The sequence below is a fragment of the Sciurus carolinensis genome, chromosome 9 (assembly GCF_902686445.1).
Source record: "Sciurus carolinensis chromosome 9, mSciCar1.2, whole genome shotgun sequence".
Classification (NCBI taxonomy): domain Eukaryota; kingdom Metazoa; phylum Chordata; class Mammalia; order Rodentia; family Sciuridae; genus Sciurus; species Sciurus carolinensis.
The window spans coordinates 94692048-94716176 of NC_062221.1; the positions used below are offsets into that span (position 1 = coordinate 94692048).

The 24129-nt window shown below is 34.6% G+C and overlaps 2 protein-coding genes across 2 annotated transcripts; both read right to left on the reverse strand.

The window, feature by feature from the left end:
• Positions 1-1642: 1642 nt before the first annotated feature.
• LOC124993256 (olfactory receptor 5K3-like) lies at positions 1643-2575 on the reverse strand. The gene has a single exon (XM_047564977.1). The coding sequence runs from the start codon at positions 2573-2575 to the stop codon at positions 1643-1645; it is 933 nt and encodes a 310-aa protein (XP_047420933.1).
• Positions 2576-15013: 12438 nt separating this feature from the next.
• LOC124993264 (olfactory receptor 5K3-like) lies at positions 15014-15946 on the reverse strand. Its single transcript, XM_047564990.1, has one exon. It carries the CDS (start codon positions 15944-15946, stop codon positions 15014-15016), a length of 933 nt encoding a protein of 310 aa, XP_047420946.1.
• Between the last annotated feature and the right edge of the window lie 8183 nt (positions 15947-24129).

Sequence of the window (24129 nt, forward strand, 5' to 3'; positions counted from 1 at the left end):
GGGTTACTTAAATTGAAAAATACAATAATAAAAGACTTAATAAATGTGCTGAATAGTGAAGTGGATACACTGAAAAGGTATTTGTTAACTAAGAGAATGTGCCAGAATTCATTTGATCATTAAGAGATACATTTAAGAGATAGGAAAGAGACATAGTAGTTACAACTAGTATTTAATCTGTTGCAAGCAGAACCTTTTCAAACAAATCTTAAACAGTAAGAAGATCTATTGGATTATATGACTGTAAGAGATGATTTAGTCCATACATTTTGATTTGTCTTCCATGGATTCACTCAATTCAGTCCTTTTTTGAGAGTTGACTATGATCATAGGCTGATTTTCTTTTTGATGACTAAATAAAAGTGGGCTGTAATGGATTTTACACCCATTCATTTAGAGAGAGCAAGATGAATATTTTGGTGTGTGTGTGTGTGTGTGTGTGTGTGTGTGTGTGTCCCAGATATCTGGGACTCAGTGTCCTTGAGGATTAGTGATGGGTGGTGCTGAAATACACATCAGAAACCATGATGCTACTAGAAAAGGTAAAGAAAATCAATGGATATAATTCTGAGAACTGAAAATTACCATTAAAATATAATGGGTATAATATCTATCCAATTCAGAGCTTCTCAAACTTTTTGGTCTCCAGATTCTTTTATACCTGTGAAACATATTTCAGACCCTAAGAGACTTTGCAAATGTTGATAATATCTGTTGGTGCTTATCAGAGAGAAAACAGAAAAACTAAAAACATATTAGTTAAAATTATAAAAATTAAATCAATTTTATTCTAACACAGGTACATCAAAAACATTTTGAAAGAAATATTTACTGAATACCCAAATATTTCAGGCACAGTTTGAGTATGGGAAATATAAAATAATATGTGACATAGTTGATACAAAGAAGGAAGAACTTTTTATTTTGAGGTTATTAAAATTGGGGTTATTAAAATCTGGGAGAAAAAATCTTGATTAATTGATATGTTAATTATAGTCTCATATGTGTTTCATATATAAAGAGAAGTCTTTGAAAAAATAAAAGTCTTGTGTTTTTCATCATGAATAGCTTTGTTATAAAATACAAATTGACAAGCCACCATACATAGGTACTTTTGATTTCAGAAAGTTTGAGAGTAAAAATGACTGAAACTAAAAATGAAAACATTCTTTAATTGGAGGAAATTACCTCTGTACACACATTCAAACATAAATTGAAGCAAATTAAAATATCATTGCATAAACAAATATTAGTATCTGAGACCTTGGAATGGACCCAAAATTACAAGATTTGTTTTGGGATTCAAGGAATTTGCAAAAAGTACTAAATAGTAGCATCCTTTACACACAGTGACAGTTCTTTATTATAGTTTGGATTTGTTAAAAATTGGAATGAATTTCACATTGACAATTTGGCAATATCATTTAGTTTATATCTAATGGAATGAAGTACCTTATATTTTGAAGTACACTTTAGCAGAACCTCTACTTTCTAGGTTAATTTGACAACAATATCATCGTGTATTCAGAATTTAATACCTGCAACAGGTATTTTCCACTTTCTCAGTATTATTGATTAAGAAAGATCTGTTATCAATTTGAAATCAATTTTTCAAGTGAGATGATATTTGTTTCAGAATGTTTCAAAATTCTCTCTTTATCACAATTCTTTTGATAACATGTATTACTTCTTTATTTCTTAGACTATAAATAAAAGGGTTTAACAGGGGAATGACTAGAGTATAAAAAACAGCAACAGGTATATCTTTATTGCCCTCATTAAATGAATTTGGCCGAATATACATGAAGAGAAGAGAACCATAGAATATTGACACAGAGAGGAAGTGGGATGCACAAGTGGATAGAGCTTTTCCTCTTCCTTTTTTGGATTTCATTGTGAATATAGTAAAAAGAATACAGAAATAAGAGATTAGCACTACAGTAATAGTAAAGATTTGGATAAAACCCGACAAAATAAGTACCATCAATTCATTGATATAGGGATCAACACAGGAGAGTCTGTATAAAGGAAGGACATCACAAAAGAAGTGATTGATTTGATGAGACCCACAGAAAACCAACCTAAAGAGAAGCCCTACATGAATCATAGGATGCAGGTTTCCAGCTATGTAGGCTCCTGTGGTCATCTGAATGCAGAGTTTCTTTGACATCAGGGTGTGGTACTGCAGTGGTCTGCATATGGCCACATAGCGGTCATAGGCCATTGCTGCCAGAAGAAAGCAGTCTACAGTTTCAGCAAAACAGAAAAAATAGAATTGTGTTATACATTCATAGAGAGAAATCCTTCTGTCCTCAGAAAAGAAGTTCTCTAACATCTTGGGAGAGATGGCAGAGGGACAGCAGGAGTCCATGAGAGCGAGGTTGCCTAGGAAGATGTACATTGGTGTGTGAAGACGGCGCTCCATGTAAATCAAGGCCACCAAACCTAGATTCCCCACCATGGTGACCAGATAGATGGCAGAGAACACCACAAACAGAAGGGCCTTCAGGTCTGGTTGATCTGTAAACCCCATGAGAATGAATTCTGTTGTTAAGGTGTAATTGTCCTCAGTCATCTCTAGCTTTTCTGTTGGGAGAGAAATTTTGTGTACATAATGTTCTTATTGGGAGTGTAGAATTTTCCACTTTTTTTTTCTTTTCATAACAGAGGGGTTTCTTCTTCCAGCATCCTGTGTGCTCTCAAGATTACCACTACAATTACTATGAGGAGTCATTCATTTGGTGAAGGTGTCAGCAAATATGACCTCAAGGAACAACTTTTAACATTCACAAAGACATTTTGATTATATCTTGTATGATACTCAAAGTATGCATTTATGCAATTACAACATGAAATATGGATATAATAACTGGATGATTATACATAAGTATTTATAATGTCAGTGTTTAAGATCCTCTAAAATAAATTAAAAATAATTTACCTATGAATGTGCATTTTTTATTATGAGAAATGTTTTTATATATCATTTTACAGGAGTCAATATTTTTAAAAAGTCACATTTCAGACTTGCTAACTTTATATCTTAGAGATTGTAGAACTATCACTAAAGGTGATGGAGGTGATTATTCATTTTTAAAGTGAATTACCTTGAAACATGAAAGCAATAACTCTCCACACTCCTGTCTTTCATCCCTTTCCTGGTATCACACCCATTTTCACACACATTGACCCTTTCCATTCCATGATTTCCACTGATTGTTTCCTCAAATAGCTAAATCCTTTTCTTGTTTTGTAGGGAATAGGTTACATATAATACTTTCTTAAAAAGTCTTAACTGAATGTTCCAGAACACAACACTCTCCTTTTCTGTATTTCAGAACATTTTTTCTATACCCAACACAATTTCTTTTGCATAATGTACATTGCTTTATTTTATTGCACATATCTGAAAAAATTTCTAATTATATTACAAGCATTTTGAGTTTTTTTTTATTTGATTCTTCTTTGAAAGGAGCTGTAAAATGCTATGGGAAAAAGCAGAATTGATTCCATTCCCTACTAGCCATATGGGTGAACTGGTTTATCTAGTAATAATCTTTAGTAACCTCTTTGTCTCTGCACGTTATTATCTTTGAAAAACAACCTACAAGGATTGTTTCAATATCACCATCTTAAGGAACTTTGATATCTTTATTTCATCTAAAGTGACTCTTTTCTAATATTTTTCAGTTATCTAAGAAAATGTATAAGATTCTCTAAAGTATATCATAATAGATACAAATCTTTTAGGCTCATCTTTATACTTTGGATATAGACACCTATAAAAAGAGAATAACCTTTACATTCTAATAAAATTTTGAATTCAAAGTTTGTTTTTCTTTAAGAGGCTATTTCATAGTGATACATAGGGACATATCTACTGAGAAATCACATCATATAAATTTCACTGTCAAAAATTATGTTTGTACTTTCATAATCAAAACATCAAAAGGAAGATGGTATAAAGTTCTTTGCCCTAAAATATTAAATTCAAGTCATGTAATTAGTTAAGTTATAAATAACTTTCAAGTACTAGGATGAATTATCTAACTGAATGTTTTTTGAGCTTATCTATATATTTTAAATTTGCTCTTATAAGGAGAAAATTAGAGGATTTATGCCATTGTTTCTTATTCTATTTACCATACTATGTGATTTTTGAGAAGAGCTAGAAAGAAAGAATAATGAATAATGATAAATCTAAGAACAATAAAAATGTAACTAATTCAGAAAAGTAAATATTTATGTTCACAAAAATTAGAAGTAAAAATATGTTGGAATAGTTCTCTTACCTATATTTATCTGAGAATAACTTTTTTCAGGTACTCTCTTTCCTTTATGGAAAAGGTGTCAGAATTTAGAATGCATACATAGCTTGCTCTCAAAAGCATTTGGGATCAGGAGAATAAAAATTTCAGAGAATGTCTAGAGATCATCACTGATAATTAGGTCCCTTACACTGCCCAGTTTTCCATCATATCCTAAAGGGATCACCCTGCACTGAAATCATGTTATTCCCTGGAGATCATAAGTTCTAAAAACAAATAAACCACTTGAAATAATTAAAGATGTCTTGTGAGAAAATGAGGTCCAAGTAAATGCCCTTCACTGTAATATGTCTGAAATATGTCTTGCTGATTTGTACTTAACTGTTCTAACATTTATAATTCTTCTTGTCACAGGAAAGCAGGGTGCTAAAACTCCAAACCTTGATTCTTGCATTCTGAGAAAAGAAAATTTAAAGTCAGACACAGAAAGCCATGCAAGAGAACTTTATTATAAGTGAAAGTGAGGTAAAAGTAAAGTAAAATCTAAGTGACTTAAACAGAGAGCACTCTCAATAGAACAGTCAGTGTTTCTTTCTGTCTCAATGTTTAGTCTTTTCATAATGACTTGGAAAAGCTCTTTGTAAAGCAAAGAGGCTAACCTTTTTCTTACATAATTGTCTTTAATGTTTCTTGTGTTATTACTTGGCCCTCTACCTTGTTTGTTACTTTTTGTCATATTGAAGTTTTTAACTTTTACATAGTTGCAGAATCAGGGTCTACTAAGAAAAAAACACCTTTTGTCAGGAAATGAGAGAAAAAGTAATTCAGGAAACAGTTATAGTGCGTCGAAAAAGTAGAGTCAATAAAAGCTTTACCAAGATTAGTCCTGGTCATAATCTCTTAGGTAGAAGTGGTGTTAACCGAACTCAGCATTCTGGTTGTAGGTGAAGTTACATGGCAGGAGTTGGAACCATGGAGGCGATACAGTTAAGCTGAGGACTCAGGCTATAGCCGACAAAGAAGGAAAAATATTGTTTATTTCCACATACTCTCCAACTTCTTATCAGTAACTCCCTTTGGGTAAATCTCATCAGAAGTCATTTAAAAGGGATTCTGGGAAATAGAGCATATGGAGACACTTTGATTGTGATACAAAACAGACCAGGAAAGTGGGGAAGTGGATTGGGGACAAACTGTTACATTATCAGGGAAATCACACACATTTATTATTGTGTTTGTGATTTCTGACTTCTCTGCCTTTTTAATAAAGCCCTTTAATTTTCAAGATTATTTCTTGTACCATTTGCTTTTAATTTTGAGTGTGTTGTGTTTTGTATCTAAGAATGTTTTCTGAAAAGTTCATGTATTAGACAAGGCAGCAATGTTCAGAAGTGAAAATATTTGATTATGAGATCTGTAACTTCATTAGTGAATTGCCATATTTGATGGATTAATAATTGGAATGAATTATTGGGTGGTAAGTATAGGCAGAGTTCATGTGGCTGGAGGAAGTATGTCACTGTGGTGTGACCATGGACAACATTTGTCCCTGGTCCCTGACATTCTCTCTATCTCTCTCTCTCTGCTTCCTTGTTGTCATAAGTGAGCAGTTTTCCTCTGCCATGCCCACCCACCATTATCTCAGGCCAAGAACTGTGGAGTTAGTTGAGCATAGGCAGAACCTCTGAAACCATGAACCAGACTAATCTTTTGTGCCTCTGTGTTGTTTTTCAGAGGTATTTTGGTCACACCAATGAAAAACTAACACAGATCACATTTTTAGTTCATATGAAATACAGTTTTGTGTAAGATGTGAAGAGAAATACAACTTTATTGCTAAATGAAAATAGTTGTCTAAATATCATCATTTCTCTATTGATTTTAATGAGAACTTTCTCATTTTCAGGAATTTTAGAGAATATAGGTTTACATCTGTATTTTGTATTCGGTTGCATATATAACTTTGAAATATTTTTTACAATATATCATATCACATACTTTTTACTTGCCCTACCATGTGCTCTAAAAGCTCATCACAAGCATTGATTCTGTTGTGCCCAGTGGCTCGAGACCCCACAAAGACCACCAGAGACCACAATCAATGCAAGCAACAAAGAGCCATTTATTAGCAAGCTCGAGCCTGGTCCTCTGCGCACTCAGTAACCAGTGACGCTAAGAGGCCCCGAGCCCATGTTTAGCAGGGTTTTTATAATGAAAGGCAAGCAGTTTTACAGTGTTCTTTTTAATTGATTAACATATAAAAATGTATACAAAGCATGTTATTTTAAGTTCTGGGTCACCCTGACCTCCGAGAGGAGGGTTGTCATTATCTTTAAGTTTGCTTTTGTGCCAGCAAAGTTTGCTTTTGGGTCAGCCACTTGGCCTTTACAGATAAGATAAGAGACGAAAATTCTTTGTGACTTTTATGAGGGGTTGAGGGCAGTTTGGGAAGAGCCTCGTATTTACACAGGTGCAAGCTTTTTCTATCTTTTCAATTCTTTCAGATGAGTATCAAGATACTTTTGTACAATTAGAAAAAGTATGAAAATTTTAAACATTGGAAAAAATTTAGGTATACATTTTAGTTTGGGATCTGGCTGAAATTATACTTGCCACTTCTGCTATTTGAACAGATCTCATGTAAAAAGATCATATCAACATTTAAGGACACAAATAGGAAAATGTATGTTGTTAATCCTTGCTTAGGTTTCATCATCACCAACAGTTATCCTAAAGAACAACTGGAGCAGAAAAGGGAAGAAGGTCAGAGAGTTCCTTGAAGAATACTCTCAAGAAAAATATGGAAGTGGTAGTTTATCCAATATGAATATAATTTAAAGAAGTTTTTCAAATTCTACAGAAAAAAATCTTCAGCTGAATTCAAGACACAAAAAATGAATCAAAGAATAAGCCAAATTGATTATTAATTCTAGAAAAAAACTGCAAGAAAGATATTTTCATATAAAAATGTCTTAGCACTTTTACTATGGACACTATATAAGCAATCATAATTATGTTACCACTCTATTTTGAACATGACAATTGTGATATAGATGAACTGATAAGCTAAGAAGGGGGTGTGGAGGACTCCTGTGGAAACTGCACTACTTCACATCTCAAATTTAATATTAAAAGAAAATAAAGAAATAACAACATAAGCACACAATCCAAACAGAAGAACTGATAAATGAATCAAGTGAACAGGTATTTTCTCATTATAAATGATGTGATTTTTTTAACAGATTAAAGTGAAGTCAAACAAATTACTATTCATTAAACATTTAATACATTTAATATTGCCACACTTCCCACTTCCCACGTGGGCAAGGAAAAAGGGTTCCCATCAGAGGGATGGACTCACTGCAAAATAATAGCTAAGAAATTTATTTATCAGAAAAAATGACAGGAGACAGAATTATCTTTAGAACAGGGTTGTGAGGGGTTGAGATATTCAGAAGGGTCTGACTCTAACAACTGAAAGAGCCTGCACTTTCTTTATTTATTGTGGTGCAGATCAAAAGGGGACCAGTAGGAGCTTATTCAGAGAAAAAACAGGGTGGGGTGGAGTTAAGCAAGCCATTTGCCTTTAATGGGTCAGTCCCACTTCTGGGATCAGCATTCAAACTCCAGCAGTGAACCAACCCCAGGGCAAGCACATACTTCAGGCAATCTCCCACAATTTTCTTTAATTGTGAGTTCCTGAAGCTAGATTCCCCTGTCTAATAGCTCAACCAAGCCTGGTTTTACTGCAGGTCATGGGTGGCTTCCCACAATTTAATATATTTAATGAATACAAACTCAGAAAGAGAATTAAGAATAAGGAATCACCTGCTTTAGCCCAATAAAAAACATTGATAACAAGCAAACTGAAACGGTGAAGAGTTGAAAACTTTCTAAGGTCTAAAGCAAGACAAGCATGTCTGCTTCTACCTTTTTTATGAAGCATAGTGCTAGAAGTCCTAGCCAGAGAAATCGGGCAAGAGAAAGAAATAAAAGGTATCCAAATTGGAAAAGAGGAAATTAAACTGACACTTCTTGCAGATGACATGATTTGATGCATAGAAAACCCCAAAGGCTCCAACAAAAAGCTACTAGAACTAATAAATGAATTCAGGAAAGCTGCAAGATACAAAAGCAATAGCATCGCTTATTGCGCATAGCAAATTATCTCAAACATAAATCAAGAAACCATTCTTATTTGAAATAGCTATAAAATAAAATAAAATAAAATGCCATAATATAAATTAACCCAAAGATGTCAAAGATCTCTGCAATGAAAATTATAGAGCATTGATAAAAGAAATTGAAGGAGACACAAAAAATTTCTTCATGGATGAGAAGAATCAATAGTGTCAAAATTTCCATACTAGCCAAAGCAATCTACAGATTCAATGCAATCCTCATTCAAAATATCTTTGACCTTCTTCACAGAACTTGAAAATAATCCTAAAATGTATATGTCTAAAGCTACTTTAAGATAAAGAAACAAAGCAGAATAAATTCATAGCAACACCTGATTTCAGAATATATCATAAAATGATCAAATAACATCATATTAGAATAAAAAAGGACATATGGAAAAATGGAGCAGAACAGTGAGTCTAGAAGCAAACCCACACATCTACAGCTGAGAGATTTATACAAGGATGCTAAGAATACACATTAGGAAAATAAATTCTTTTAAATAAATGAGCTGGTAAAATGGGATATCTATATGCAGAAGAAAAAAGCTCATCACTAAATACTCAGCTCTTGCAAAAATCAACTAAATATTGATTGAAGACTTAAATATCATATGTGAACCTATGAAACTGCTAGAAGAAAATATACAGGGAATGCTTTGGAACATTGGCCTAGGCAAGGAGTTTTTGAAGAAGACCCTAACAAGGTAAACAAAAGCAAAAATAGACAAAAGGGATTGCATCAAACTAGAAAGTTTCATCACAACAAAGGAAATGATAAATAGAGCGAAGGAACAATCTACTAAACAGGAGAAAATAGGTGCAGTATATATATCTGACAAAGGTTGATATTCAGAACACGTGAAGCAATAACTCAATAGCAATAAAACACAATTAAATATGATCCTAAATAATCCTAAATGAATATTTTCCAAACAAGATATATACATGGCCAATAGGTATATGAAAAAATTCTCAACATTGCTAACCATTAGGGCAATGTAAACCAAAACCACAATGATATATAACCTCATCTTTTGTAAGAATAGTTATTATGAAAAAGATTAATGATAGTAAGTCCTGGTGAGGATGCAGAGAAAAGGGAATTCTTGGGCACTGTTGGTGGGAAAGTAAATTAGTAGTGTCATTATGTAAAGCATGATGGATTCTCCTAAATAATAATTGCCAAATAATAATAATAATAATAATAATAATAATAATAATAATTGCCAGATAATCCAGCAATCCCACTGCTGAATATACAGCCAAAGTAAATGAAATCAGTATATCAAACAAACATCTGTGCCTAAGGGTCTGTGCCTGTGCCAATATAATGGAATGGTGTACTTACACTTTCTTATAGCACTTGCAAGTTTCTGGTCTAATTCTAAGGTATTTGGTCCACTTTTTTTTCTTTACTTGGGTATATTTTACTATTTATTTATATCTGTTTTTATATCTAAAAGGTGTGAGATCTGAGCTAGTTCATGCCTTAGGTTAATATTATTATTAAAAATTGAAAGTATCCTACATAGCACAGGATGATCTGCTTTGAGTTGAATTTTGTGCTGGGTGGAAGACAGGGATCTATGGACTTTGTACACAGCAGTGCATCAACATTGGCCCAATAATTATTCTGGAAGTTCCATAATGTCAGCTATTGGTGATACGGAGAAGAGAGTTTTGTGACTGTTTACTAATTTCATACATTGTTTTTGGTGGGGGTACCGGGGATGGAACTTGGGCACTTGACTACTGAGCCACATCCCCAGCCTTATTTTGTATTTTATTTAGAGATAGGGTCTCACTGAGTTGCTTAGTGCCTCACTTTTGCTGAGGCTGGCTTTGAACTCGTGATCCTCTTGCCTCAACCTTCCAAGCTGCTGGGATTACAGTTAGGCCTGGCCTTATTTCATACATTTTTATAAAGCTAAAATGTTTCTAAAATGTGCTTAAAATTATTGAAAGGTGGCTTTGAGGTAAACCTCTTCTCGGAAAGAAGTCAGATAAATGGAGAAAATTCTCCACTTTTCCACCTTCAAATATAATATTTAATCCAAGCAATGTGTGTTAATGAATAGTATCATCACTGATGAAACATTTTGAGGTAGAGGGAATTCAGACAATATTAACATGTCACTCTTCAGATTAGATTTTAATTAACCAGGAAACAAGTTGTGTTTATTGTGAAAGGATATGCTGAACATTGCCAAACAAGTTCTAGAGCTCAGTAAGCATCACTAGTAACAAGGAAAACTGCCATTAAGGGTGATGCAATTAGAATATCCTAGCTTGCCTATCATTGCTGAAAATTTTTTAGCTTGATTATAATCAAAAGGAAACATCAGAAAATACAGATTTTGGATATTTTGCAAGGCATCTATTTTACAAGGAAAGGCATATATACATATGTAGTACCTATTATTTACACGTGGATATGAATTATGGGTATAAATCTATACTTTGGTTTAAAATTTTTCACACATGAAACAAACTCATTTTAAAGATCTTAACCCACTCTTGTTCATAATATCTGAATTAGGGAGACCTCCGAACCAAAATTAATTCAAATAACTTTTGGACTGCAATGTGGTCCCATGTTTAAGAACAGAATATAGAAGTGATGTTTAGAGACCACTTAATTGGATACAGATCACTGTTTTGACTTAGATTAATCATCTAGTCTCCTTTGATTGACTGAAGCCCAGCTGCTATGATTGACTGTAAATTACTAACACTCAGCTATTGGTTAGAAGAGTGTACTCTTAAGTCAGACTTTTGTTTGGGTTTACTACTAAGTTAGGTTGCAGTTCATTACCTAAGAACATACTTGCAGAGGCACCATCAGGTCAAAATTTAATTTAAATAAAAAGTATTATAATTATTAATATGTATAAGTACATGCAATGTACATAATATTTATATGTATATATTGATAAAAGGTAGGTATACAATATATGCATGCACATGTATTATATGTATATATAAACATTTTGAGATATACTAGTGTAAATTGCTTAATTCATTTTTAGTTAGCTAAACTACATGTGTTAGTCATATTATTCTGCTAAATTTTCTGTTGTTTTGAGTTTTCAAAGTAAATTTGGGAGCAACTCTGATTGAGGCATCTCCTGAATTTTTGCCCATTTTATTACTTAGATTTTTAAATATTTTCCTCTTGTGCTACCTTCAGTTTATGTTATTTAAAACATGTATTAATGGTTAAGATCATGGATTCTGGACCCAGATGTCCTGGATTTGATTCCTGAGGTGAACCGTTGCACATTGTGAAATATATGAATTAATACACATATTTTTACATTGTCTCTGTGGACAAAATATATATTGCTTTGTCCTTTAATGTTTTATTGTGGTGATCTTGACTTTAAATACAGTAAAGAGAATAAAAGACTTAACATTTGTGCTCAGTGCTGAAGTGAGTACCATTGAAAAAAATTATCTGAAAACTGTAAGAATGAGGATTCATTTTGAGCATTAAAGAACATTTATAAGTGAGAGGTAAGAGACATGACTGTTGCAACTAGCATTTAATCAGTTGCAAATAGAACACCCTTCCAAACAAATCTTAAATAGTAAGAAGATATACTGGATTACATGACTAAAAGGGATGATTTACTCTTCCCATTTTTTTGTTTTCCTGGAATTCTCTCAGTTCAGTCCTTGTTTGAGTGTTGACTATGACCATAGGTTGATTTTGTTTTTGATGACTGAATAAGAACAGGCTATGACAGATTTCACATCCATTCAGGTAGAGAGAGCAAGATGAATTTGTGGTGTATATATGCATGTGTGCGTGTATGTGTGTGTGTGTGTGTGTGTGTGTGCATGCGTGAACATCTTTTTATTTCACAGAAACTTTTAGAAAAATCACCTCTTTCATCTCAATGGCCCTAAGTAATTCACACAGTGTTTCATCAACAGATGTCTGGTATTCAGTGTTGCAGAGGATTAGTGGTGAGTGGTGCTGAAATACACAACAGAAACCATGGTGCTATTAGAAAAGGAAAAGAAAATCAATGGATATAATTCTGACAACTGAAAATGACCATTAAAATACAATATGTACAATATCCATTCAATTCAGATCTTCTCAAATGTTTTGGTCTCTGAATTCTTTTAGACCCTTAAAATATATGTCAGCCTCTAAGAACCTTTGCTCATATAGGTAATATCTGTTGGTGTTTATCACATAGTAATTAAAACAGGAGAATTAAAAACTTTTTGTCACTCAAAATTTAAAATATTCTATCAATTTTATACTAACATAGGTACCCAAAAAACGTTTGAAATAAACACTTACTGAATACCCAAATAATTCAGGTCCAGTTTGACTACTGATAATATAAAATCAGATGTGACATGGTTGACAAAAAGAAAGAACTAATAATATCTGGTGGAAGATTGATTTAATTGATGTGTTAAGTAGTCTCATATAGGTTGGACATATACAAAAACAAACTATAAAACATGAAAGCCTTATGATTTTCATTATGAGTAGCATGGTTGTAAAATACAGACTGATAATCCACCAATATATAGGTACTTTTGGTTTCAGAGAACTTGAGAATAAAAATGACTGACACTAAAAAGGAAAACATTCTTAATTGGAGAATATCATCTTCTCATGCACATTCAAACATAATCTCCTGAAACATCTAAAGTCAATTTGCAAATCAAATTCAAGTATGCTTTGCTTCCCATAGATGGTGTTGATTAAACAAAAATTAGTATCTGAGATCTTGGAATGTGCTTGAGATTATAGATTATGAATTAAGAATCAAGGAATTTGCAAAAAATATTAAACACACCTTTCTTTATATATAGTGACTTTTTCCCAGCATTTTTTAGGATTTGTCAAAACTTGGGGTTGATTTCACATTTGCAATCAGGAAATATTATTAAGTTCATATATAATGGAATGTGGTACCTTATATTTTGAACTACGTTTTAGCACAACCTCTATTTCTAAATTAGTTTGATAGTAATATCATCATATGTTCAGAATTTAATACTTTATGCCTGAAGCAGGTATTTTCTACTTTATCAGTATCTGCAAATTAAGAAAAAGGTATTATTAAGTTAAAACCAATTTTCCATCAGTGCCATTGGACTATGTATCTGTTTTGGTGCAATACCATGTCATTTGTTACAAATGCTTTGTAGTATAGTTTAAGTATAGTTTCAGGTCTGGTATTGTGATGCTTCCTGCTTCACTTACTTGCTAAGGATTGCTTTGGCTATTCTGGGCCTCTTACTTTTCTAAATGAATTTTATGGTTGCTTTTTCTAATTCTATGAAGAATGTCATTGGAATTTTAATAGGAATTGCATTAAATGTGTATCACACTTTTAGTAGTATGGCCATTTTGACAATATTAATTCTGCCTGTTAAAAAGCATGGGAGATATATTTCCATCTTCTAAAGTCTTCTTCAATATCTTTCTTTAGTGTTTTGTAGTTTTCATGGTAGAGGTCTTTCACCCCTTTTGTTAGATTGGATTCCCAAGTATTTTATTTTATTTTTTGAGGCTATCATTAATGGAGTAGTTTTCATAATTTCTTTTGCAATGAATTAATCACTGATGTATAGGAACATGTTTGATTTATGGGTGTTGATTTTATATCCTCCTACTTTGCTGAATCCATTTATTAGTTATAGAAGTTTTGGTAGAATTTTTGGATCTTCTAAACATACAATCATGTCATCAGCAAATAGTAATAGTTTGAGTTCTTCTTTTCCTATTCAAATCCCCTTAATTTCTTTTTTCTGTCTAATTGCTCTGGCTAGAGTTTTCAGGACTATGTTGAATAGAAAATAGAGGGCATTCTTGTTTTGTTCCAGTTTTTAGAAGCAAATTGGTGCAACCATTACTGGAAAGCAGTATGGAGATTTCTCAGAAAACTTGAAATGGAGCCACCATTTGACCAAACTATCCATTTCTTGATTTACACGCAAAGGACTTATAATAAGGATACTACAGTGATGCAGCCATACCAATGTTTATAGCAGCCCAATTCACAATAGCCTAACTATGGAACCAACCTAGATGCCCTTAAACAAATGAATGGATAAAGAAAATATGGTATATGTACACAATGGAATATTAATCAACCTTAAGGAAGAATGAAATTGAGATATTTGATGGTAAGTGGATGGAGCTGGAGAAAATCATGCTAAGTGAAACAAACCAAACCCCCAAAACCAGAGACTGAATGTTTTCTCTGATATGTGGATGATAATTCACAATTGGGGGATGGCTAGGGAGGAATAGAATTACTTTGGATTCGGTAGAGGGGAGTGAAGAGAGAGGAAGGGGGTATGGGGATAGGAAGGATAGTAGAATCAATGGGACATTATTACCCTATGTATGTATATGATTACATGTCCTGTATGATTTTACACCATGTACAGAAGAATGAGAAGTTTTACTTCATTTATGTATGATGTGTCAAAATGAATTTGACAGTCTTGTATAAGTAATTAAAACAAATAAGAAAATAAATTTTCTTAGGAAGATGGTATTTGTTTCAAAATGGTACAAAGTTATCTTTTCATCACAATTTTTTTGATAACATTTATTACTTCCTTATTTCTTAGACTGTAAATGAAAGGGTTTAATAAAGGAATGACTATAGTATAAAAAATAGCTATAGGTATATCTTTATCACCATCATTAAATGAATTTGGATGAATATACATGAAGAGCAGAGAACCATAAAATATTGACACAGAGAGGAAATGGGATGCAAAAGTGGATAGAGCTTTGCCCCTTCCTTCTTTGGATTTCATTGTGAATATAGTAAAAAGAATACAGAAATAAGAGATTAGCACTACAGTAACAGTAAAGATTTGAACAAATCCTGCCAAGATAAGTACCATCAATTCATTTATATAAGGATCAACACAGGAGAGTCTGTATAATGGAAGAACATCACAAAAGAAGTGATTGATTTGATGAGACCCACAGAAAGCTAACCTCAACAGAAGCCCTACATGAATAGTAGAATGCAGGTTTCCAGCTATGTAGATTCCTGTGGTCATCTGAATGCAGAGTTTCTTTGACATCAGGGTGTGGTACTGCAGTGGTCTGCATATGGCCACATAGCGGTCATAGGCCATTGCTGCCAGAAGAAAGCAGTCTGTAGTTTCAGCAAAAGAGAAAAAATAGAACTGTGCCATGCACTCATAGAGGGAAATCCTTCTGTCCTCAGAAAAGAAGTTCTCTAACATCTTGGGAGTGATGGTACAGGAACAGCAGGAGTCCATGAGAGCCAGGTTGCCCAGGAAGATGTACATTGGTGTGTGAAGACGGTGCCCCATGCAAATCAAGGCCACCAAACCTAGATTCCCTATCATGGTGACCAGATAGATGGCAGAGAACACCACAAACAGAAAGGCCTTCAGGTTTGGTTGATCTGTAAACCCCATGAGAATGAATTCTGTTGTTAAGGAGTGATTGCCTTTAGTCATCTCCATTTATTCTGTTGAGAAAGAAATTATGTGCATACAATGTACTTACTGAGAGCTTGTGATTTTATGTTTTTTCCCCTTTATAACAGAGGAGTATCTTCATCTGGCATCCTCTATACTCTCTAGATTACTGCTATGTTTGCTTCAAGGGGGTCGTTCATTTGGTGAAATTGTCAGCACCTGTGACTTTATGGTGTGATTCTTAACATTCACAGGGATATATTGATGATTTCAAGATGAAAGTGGAAAAAGTTCATATGCATACATTTATGCAAGCATAACCTAAAGGTTTAGCATACTCATATTTGGAACATTGTTCACAAGTAATTATAGTGTGTGTATTTGTTTAAAATCCCTAGGGTAAATTTAAAATTAATTTCAAATGATTATGCATTTTTTCTTACTGAGATACTATTTTTATATATATAACTAGAGGATTAAGTTTTTTTTCAGAAGCATATTACAGGTATTTAAAATTTGCATTTTTGAGATTGTACAAAGATCATTAAACTATGGAGTGGACTATTCATATTTAAAGTGAATTACTTTGAAAAATTTAAGAAATAAGGTTACAAAGATTATCACCTCTCAAACATTTCCTAATGTCACAGAATTTACATGAACATGGTTTCTGTTCATTGCATAATTACCATTGAACTTTTTTCCAATATCTAATCCCTCTTCAATTTTTAGGGTATATTATATATAAAATGCTTTTAAATAAAGTATTAACTAAATGTTGCAGAACACATTGTTCTCATTTTCTGAATTTGAGAGCATGTCTTCTATCAAAAACACAATCTGCAATTTCTCATGTATTATATATATTGCTTTATTTTTTCACACATATTGGAAAATGTTTGTAACCTTACTATAAGCATTTTGAGTTTATTTGTTACATATTTCTGTGAATGTAGCTGTAAGATACTATGGGAAGAAAGAAGAATTAATTCAAATCCTAGCTCACCTTATGAGAGAAATGTTTATTTCCTAATGATGCTTAGTGACCTCTTTGTGTCTGCATATTATTTTCTTTCAAGAAGTATCTACAAGGAAAATTTTCAAGATCATCATCGTAAGAATTTTAGATATTTTTACTTCATTTAAATTGACTCTTTTTAGTATTTGTAGTTTCTTAAGAAAATCTAGGATTCCCTAAGTATATCATAGATAAAGAATTATAGGCTCACCTTTGTACTTCAATTTTAAACATTTGGAAAAAGAGAAAGTTGTTCAAATCCTAGCAGAAATTTTGAATTCAGAGTTTGCTTTCATTTAAAAGGTTATTTCTTCTTATTATTAAGAATTCATTGGGATATCCTGACCAACAAATCTTATGATATAAATTTTGCTCTCACGATGTGTTTATACTTCCATGATCAAAACATCAAAAGGAAGGCAGTAGGATTTCCTGGTTCTAAAGTACAGAATTTAAGGTACATCACTAGCTAGCTAGATTAGAAATAAATTTTAAGACAATAGACTTAATTATCTAAATATGTTTTTGTTATAGTACCTCTATATTAAAATTAGATCTCATAATGAAAGAGTCTGATGAACTACCCTATTACCTCATTTTAGTTTTCCATACTATTCTATTTTACAAAGAATTAGAAAAATTAGAATGGCATTAAAATTTAAAATAAGAAAAATAAGCAGGTCAGGGAAATAAATATTTACTGTGAAAAATTAGAGATTACAATATGTTAGACTACTTTTCTTACCTAGATTGTTCTGAGAATAGCTCTTTGCAAGTGTGCTCTTTTCTTTATGGTGAAAGTGTGAGAATTTTGAATACATGTATACCTTGTTCTCAAAAGTATTGGGGATCAAGAACATGAAAATATCAGAGAGTTTATGTCCCTGTACTGCCCAGTCAGTTTTCCTTCATATCCTAAGGGGATCAAGATGCAGTGACATCAATTTATTCCCTGGAGATAATGTCTTAAAAACAAATAAATCATCTGAAATTAATTAAAAATGTAGTGTGAGTTGAGATTAAAGTAAATACCCTTCACTCTAGTATGTCTGATGATCATATTGCTGATGAGGTTTTAACTGTTCTTCTTTGGAAAATCTCATCACAAGTCTGAGCACAAAATATCATACTACCTGTGATGTAATAAAAATGTATCCCTAGTACTAACTGTTTCCTCATCTTCTCCACATCTTTCTCTAGTTAGAGAAGCAGCATTGTCTAGTTTTTTTTTCTATTCTTCATTGTCATTCTGAATCCTGCTCGCCCTGTTGCTATTTTTCTGGAAGGTCATGGGCTCATTACAGCTTAATACTCAATCTCATTACGCTCCACACCAGGTTCCTGCTGAAACTCAGAGTGTACCTGGATCAAAGCACTTCCAGAGAAGGTGAAGTGGGATTGCTCCAAGTGGCCATATCAAACCCAAGAGGTTTAGGAGAAATAGTCCAGCCCCTCTTTTAACAAATAGTCAACATCTCATCCAGTTGAATCACTGATTCAACTTGACTTTCAAACTCAAGGAAAACATGCTGAATCAAGTCAGCCTGAATCTGTCTAGACATGTCTGTCTGATAGTGGCTAAATAACAGTTGTAGGAATGGTAGCTTTATGAACAGGGAATGATTATGCTGATAACTATCATTTCTGTTTTTCTGATCATAAATTATTACCATTTGTTTATTTTTATCATAGAGAATTTTAATGATTTACGTAAGTCTAAATCAATGTCTACTTAGGAAAACAGAGCTTTAGTCAGGTAGTGAGAGAAAATGTGGTTAGGAAACAATTACAATGGGGCAAAAAAGCAGAATAAAACAAAGCTTCCCTGAGGTTAGTCCTAGTCATCATGTCTTACAGGTAGAAGTGGTGTTAACAGAACTCAGAATTCCGGCTCTAAGAGAAGTTACAATGCAGGAGCTACAAGTGTGGAGGAGATACAGTTAAGCTGATGACTCAGGATATATCAGAGAAAGAAGGAAAGAGGGGATGGCCTATTTCCACACTGTCCAGTTTCTTATCAGTGCCTTCTTTGGGAGAATCCTGCCTGAGTTCATTTGAAAGAGTTGGGAAATACCATATATTGTGTCGCTTTGATGTTCATATAAAACAGACCAGGAATGAAAAATGGATTGGGGGCAGAGGGAAATGACCAGAAGAACCACATACATCTATTATTCCCTTTGTGATTTCTGACTTTGCTGCCTTGTTATCAAAGCCCTTACATTTCCCAAGACTATTTCTCTACCATTTGTATTTAATTCTGAGTCTGTTATGTTTTGGAACTAAAATGTCCCTCAAAGAGCTCCTGTGGTATCCAGTGAGGCAATGTTCATAGGTGAAATGGTTGGATAATGTGAGCTCTGTCCTCATTAATGTATTAACATATTTCATGTATTAATAATTTGAGTGGACTATTGGTTGGTAAGTATAGTCAGGTGGCATGTCTGAAGGAATTATGTTATGTGGCAGGTGGTGAGAGGGAGGGTTCCTTGGACAATATCTGTCCCTTTCCTGTATGTTGTGATAATCATCAGTGGACTGCCAAGCAGAAATAAAGCAGCAAGGTCACAGGGTTTCTTTGAATTGACTTTAATGAGCAATCAAGAAACTTGTAGACAAAAACGGGTATACTAACACATGAAAATGACGGGAGTCATATAGAAATACTTCAAGAAGGAAGGACAATGGAGCTACCTCCTGACAGGTTCTACAGAGGTTGCTGTAAAGTGGGAATACGTGTCCATAGAGTTCTCTGCATATTTCAGAGTTGAAATTCACTGACAGTGGAAGTGCTCTAGGATGAGGTTTTCCTGGTCATTTACCCCAGCATGGGTGCCAACATAACATTGACTTGTAGATGAAGCCCCTCCTACCTTTGCATGGGATGGTCATCATGACAGTTCCAGGAAGGACCAACTAGGGTCAAAAAGATCCCCTGCCTGATGTGAAGGAGACCTTAAATGTTTGATTGATGCAGACCACAGAAGTTGGACCCCAGTAAACAATAAACAATAATAAGTTTGGAGATAGCATTGTTTTCTTTGCCATTCCTTGCTTGGAGATGACCCATTCTCTCTCACTGTCTTGAGAGTGTTCTTTGTTTAATTTTCACTTATAATAAAATTCCCTGTATTGACTTTCATTTCTGACTTAAATTTTGTGTTGTCAGGACACAAATTTTGTGTTGTCAGGACACAAAAACTGAGGTTTGTAGCTTAAGTTCCCCACCTTCCTGTAAAAGGTCCATCCCTCCTCATCCCCCATGCTCTCCCTGCATCCTAGGTGCCAAGAAGTGAGGACTTCACTCTAGCATTCCCATCAACCATCATCTCAGGCCCACAGCAATGGAGTCATCCAATGAACCCCTGAAACTGTGAACCCAGGATAAGTTTTGGGTCCTATATTGTGTTCTTTTGGGCATTGTGGTTACAACTCTTAACATCTAACACAGAATCTTACATTTTAATTTACATGAAACATAATTTTGTGTAAGATGTAAGAAGTGATCCACCTTTATTGTTGAATGAAACTAGTTATTTGAATACCACTATTTCTCTATTGATATGAATTAGAACTTTATCATATTCAGAATCTTAGACATTTGGATTTTCCTCTGTGTTTTGTATTTAGCTCTATGTGGGTCTTTGAATATTATTTACAATACATCATATTATTTGATTTTGGTTCCTTTTATTTCCATGTCTTTACTCTCAATCCCCAATAATATACTCTTCTTCCTGTTCTTTATTTTATTACTTTTAGTTATTTTTTGCAGCCCTTTGTATAGGCTTCATTCTCTATCTCTCTGTAAACTTTCTTGACTTCCTACCCTATTTTCTCTTCCCCTAAGGAACTGTAATTCAACTATCGGATAGAATTATATGGTTTATTTAATTTCCACCCTGTTCATGTTGTGATTTTTAATATAATTATTATGGTTCGGATATAAGGTGTCCCCCAAAAGCTCTTCTGAAAGAAAGTTTAGAGGTGCCATTAGAGACATAAAGTGATCAGTGCATTTATCCCCTCCCTGGTATTAACTGGTTCCTAACTGTAGGCTGGAGTCAAAAAATAATTTAAATCCTGTCATTTGTGGCAACATGGATGGAATAGAAAATCCTTATTTTAAGTGAAATGAGTCAGGTAGAGGCATGATCTCACTAATATATAAAATCTAATAATGTTACTGCCATAGAGATTGAGAGTAGAATCCATGACTGAGGTGATGAAGGTGTGGGGGGTGATGGGAACAGTTGGATGATTGGGTTCTAACTAACAGAAGCAAGAAGTTCTGTCACATACTGTACTGTAGGGAGACCTGGGATAACATAATAAATTATACCTTTCATGAATGTAAAAAAATCCATTTAAAAAGTTTGCACTGGACCAAGGTCGGGTGCCGTCACTGGTAGGTCACAGTGGTGGAGCGAGCTGGTGGGTGAGTCAGGCCGCCTATATCCCAGAGCTAGTTGGTGGGCAGCCAGCCCACTCAACCACCAGGCTGAAGTCGGACAACATCACTGAGTGACACAGCTGGACCACCACGCCAAGGTCCGTCAAAGAGCCAGCCTCCATGCATCCCAGAGTTAGCCAGAGGGTGAGCCAGCCCTCCCCCGACCCCCACACCAAGGTTGGGTGCCATTGCTGAGCCTGTCTGCATGACCCCCTACTGCTGAGGACACTGCAATTGCCTCTGTGCTGACTCAACACACCCTCGCTGAGGCTCCCCAGCTTCCTTATAGGCTGCTGCAGGCATTTTGAATTATTCCTGAGGGCGTGGCCATCATCATTGGAAGGGCAGCTCTCTTCCTGAGACACCTACAGGAGACTAGAGGACCTTTGTAGGACCCAGGAGTCAAGAAGAGGAGGTATTGAGAGATTCAGGACCAACTCAGAGTCACCGGGTGAGTCTCTCCCACTGGTCGGGCTCCCCAGATGGGGCAGTAGTCCTGAAAAGCAGGGAACTTCATGGAGTAGAGTGGCTCAGTGAGATTTCCCCACAAGAGCCATGAACCCAGTCAACTGGGAGCATTGCAGAGGAGGGCTGCACAGTTAGAGACTTCAATGCAGAGTGAGGGTCTGAGGCCCAGGTGGTAGCTCTTGTCCCCAGCGAACGTAGCAGAGGAGGGCTGCTCAGCGAGGAGTCCCTTGCAGGATCAGGGTTCCCAGCCCAGGTGGTAGGTCAAGACCCCTGGGAACGTTGCAGAGGAGGGCTTCCCAGTCTAGGTGTTAGTTTTGGACTGAAGGGAACTTCTCAGAGGAGAGCTGCCCAGTAAAACTTCCCCATCTGTGTGAGTCTTCCCTGGTAGGCAAGTCTTTCCCACCAGGGCAGTAGAACCAGAGACACAGGCCCAGATCAAACATGCCCCACTCTGTAGTCTAGTTCCCCTTTGGCTGACCATCAGTCAACAAGTGGAGGCACTTCTGCCCACTGACATGTAATATACCTCACTTGAAGGTCACCGCCCTTAGAGGGGCAGCTTCCTTGAGAAGCATCGCATTATCAAGTTCCTCCAAGATTTCAGGCTACTGAAGGCTAAGAGATGAATTATTGGAAATATAAGACACAATATTAGTCAATAGAGGAAATCTGCAATATCTCAGAGTTTCACTGCTAGAGGGGTAGATACCTGACCAACATGAGAAAACAAGGGAAGAAAATGTCCCAAACAAACCTAGACGATACAGCAATAAAATCCAATGACAGCATGGCAGAAGAAACGTCAGAAAGGGAGTTCAGAACATCCATAATTAAAATGATCAGAGAAGCAAACAATGAGATGAAAGAGCAAATACAGGCTTTGAATGATCATACTGCTCAACTATAAAAAGAGCATATATGAGAAGCAAAAGATCATTTCAATAAACAATTAGAGATACTTAAAAAATAAAACCAGGCAGAAATACTAGAAATAAAGGAAACAATAAACGAAATTATGAACTCCATAGAAAGCATAACCAATAGGATAGAACACCTGGAAGACAGAACCTCAGACATTGAAGAAAAAATATTTAACTTTGAAAACAAAGTTGACCAAACAGAGAAGATGATAAGAAATCATGAACAGAATCTACAAGAATTATGGGATATTATGAAAAGGCCAAATTTAAGAATTATTGGGATAAAGGAAGGCACAGAGAAACAAACCAAAGGAATGAACAATCTATTCAATGAAATAATATCAGAAAATTTCCCAAATCTGAAGAACAAAATGGAAAATCCAATACAAGAGGCTTATAGGACTCAAAATATACAAAATTACCATACACCTACACCAAGGCACATTATTATGAAAATACCTAACATACAAAATAAAGACATAATTTTAAAGGCTGTGAGAGAAGAAAATCAAATTACATTCAGGGGAAAAGCAATACAGATATCAGCAGATTTTTCAATCCAGACCCTAAAAGCTAGAAGGGCCTGGAATAACAATTTTCAAGCTCTGAAAGAAAATGGATGCCAACCAAGAATCTTATTTCCAGCAAAATTTACCTTCAGATTAGACAACAAAATAAAATCCTTCCATAATAAACAAAAGCTAAAATAATTACAAGAAGAAAGCCAAAACTAGAGAATATTCTCAGCAAAATATTCCATGAGGAAGAGATGAAAAACAACGATGTAAATCAGCAAAGGGAGGAATTACCCTAAAGGAACAGCCAAATAAAGGAGAAACCAAGTCATGTCAAAGAAAAGAAAAAAGTGAGTGAAATGATTGGGTATACAAATCATATCTCAATAATAACCCTGAACATTAATGGCTGGAACTCATCAATCAAAAGACATAGACTGATAGACTGGATTAAAAAGAAAGATCCAACAATAAGCTACTTGCAAGAGACTCATCTCATAGAAAGAGATAGCCACAGACTAAAAGTGAAAGGATGGGAAGAAAAATACCATGCACGTGGACTCAGCAAAAATGCCAGATATCCATCCTCTTATCAGATAATGTGGACTTTGAGCCAAAGTTAGTCAGAAGGGATAAAGAAGGACATTTCATACTGCTTAAGGGTAGCATAAATCAGCAAGACATAGCAATCATAAATATCTATGCCCCAAACAGTGGCTCATCCATATATGTCAAACAAATCCTTCTCAATGCCAGAAATCAAATAGACCACAACGCAATAATACTAGGCGATTTTAACACACCTCTCTCACCACTGGACAGATCCTCCAAACAAAAATTGAACAAAGAAACCA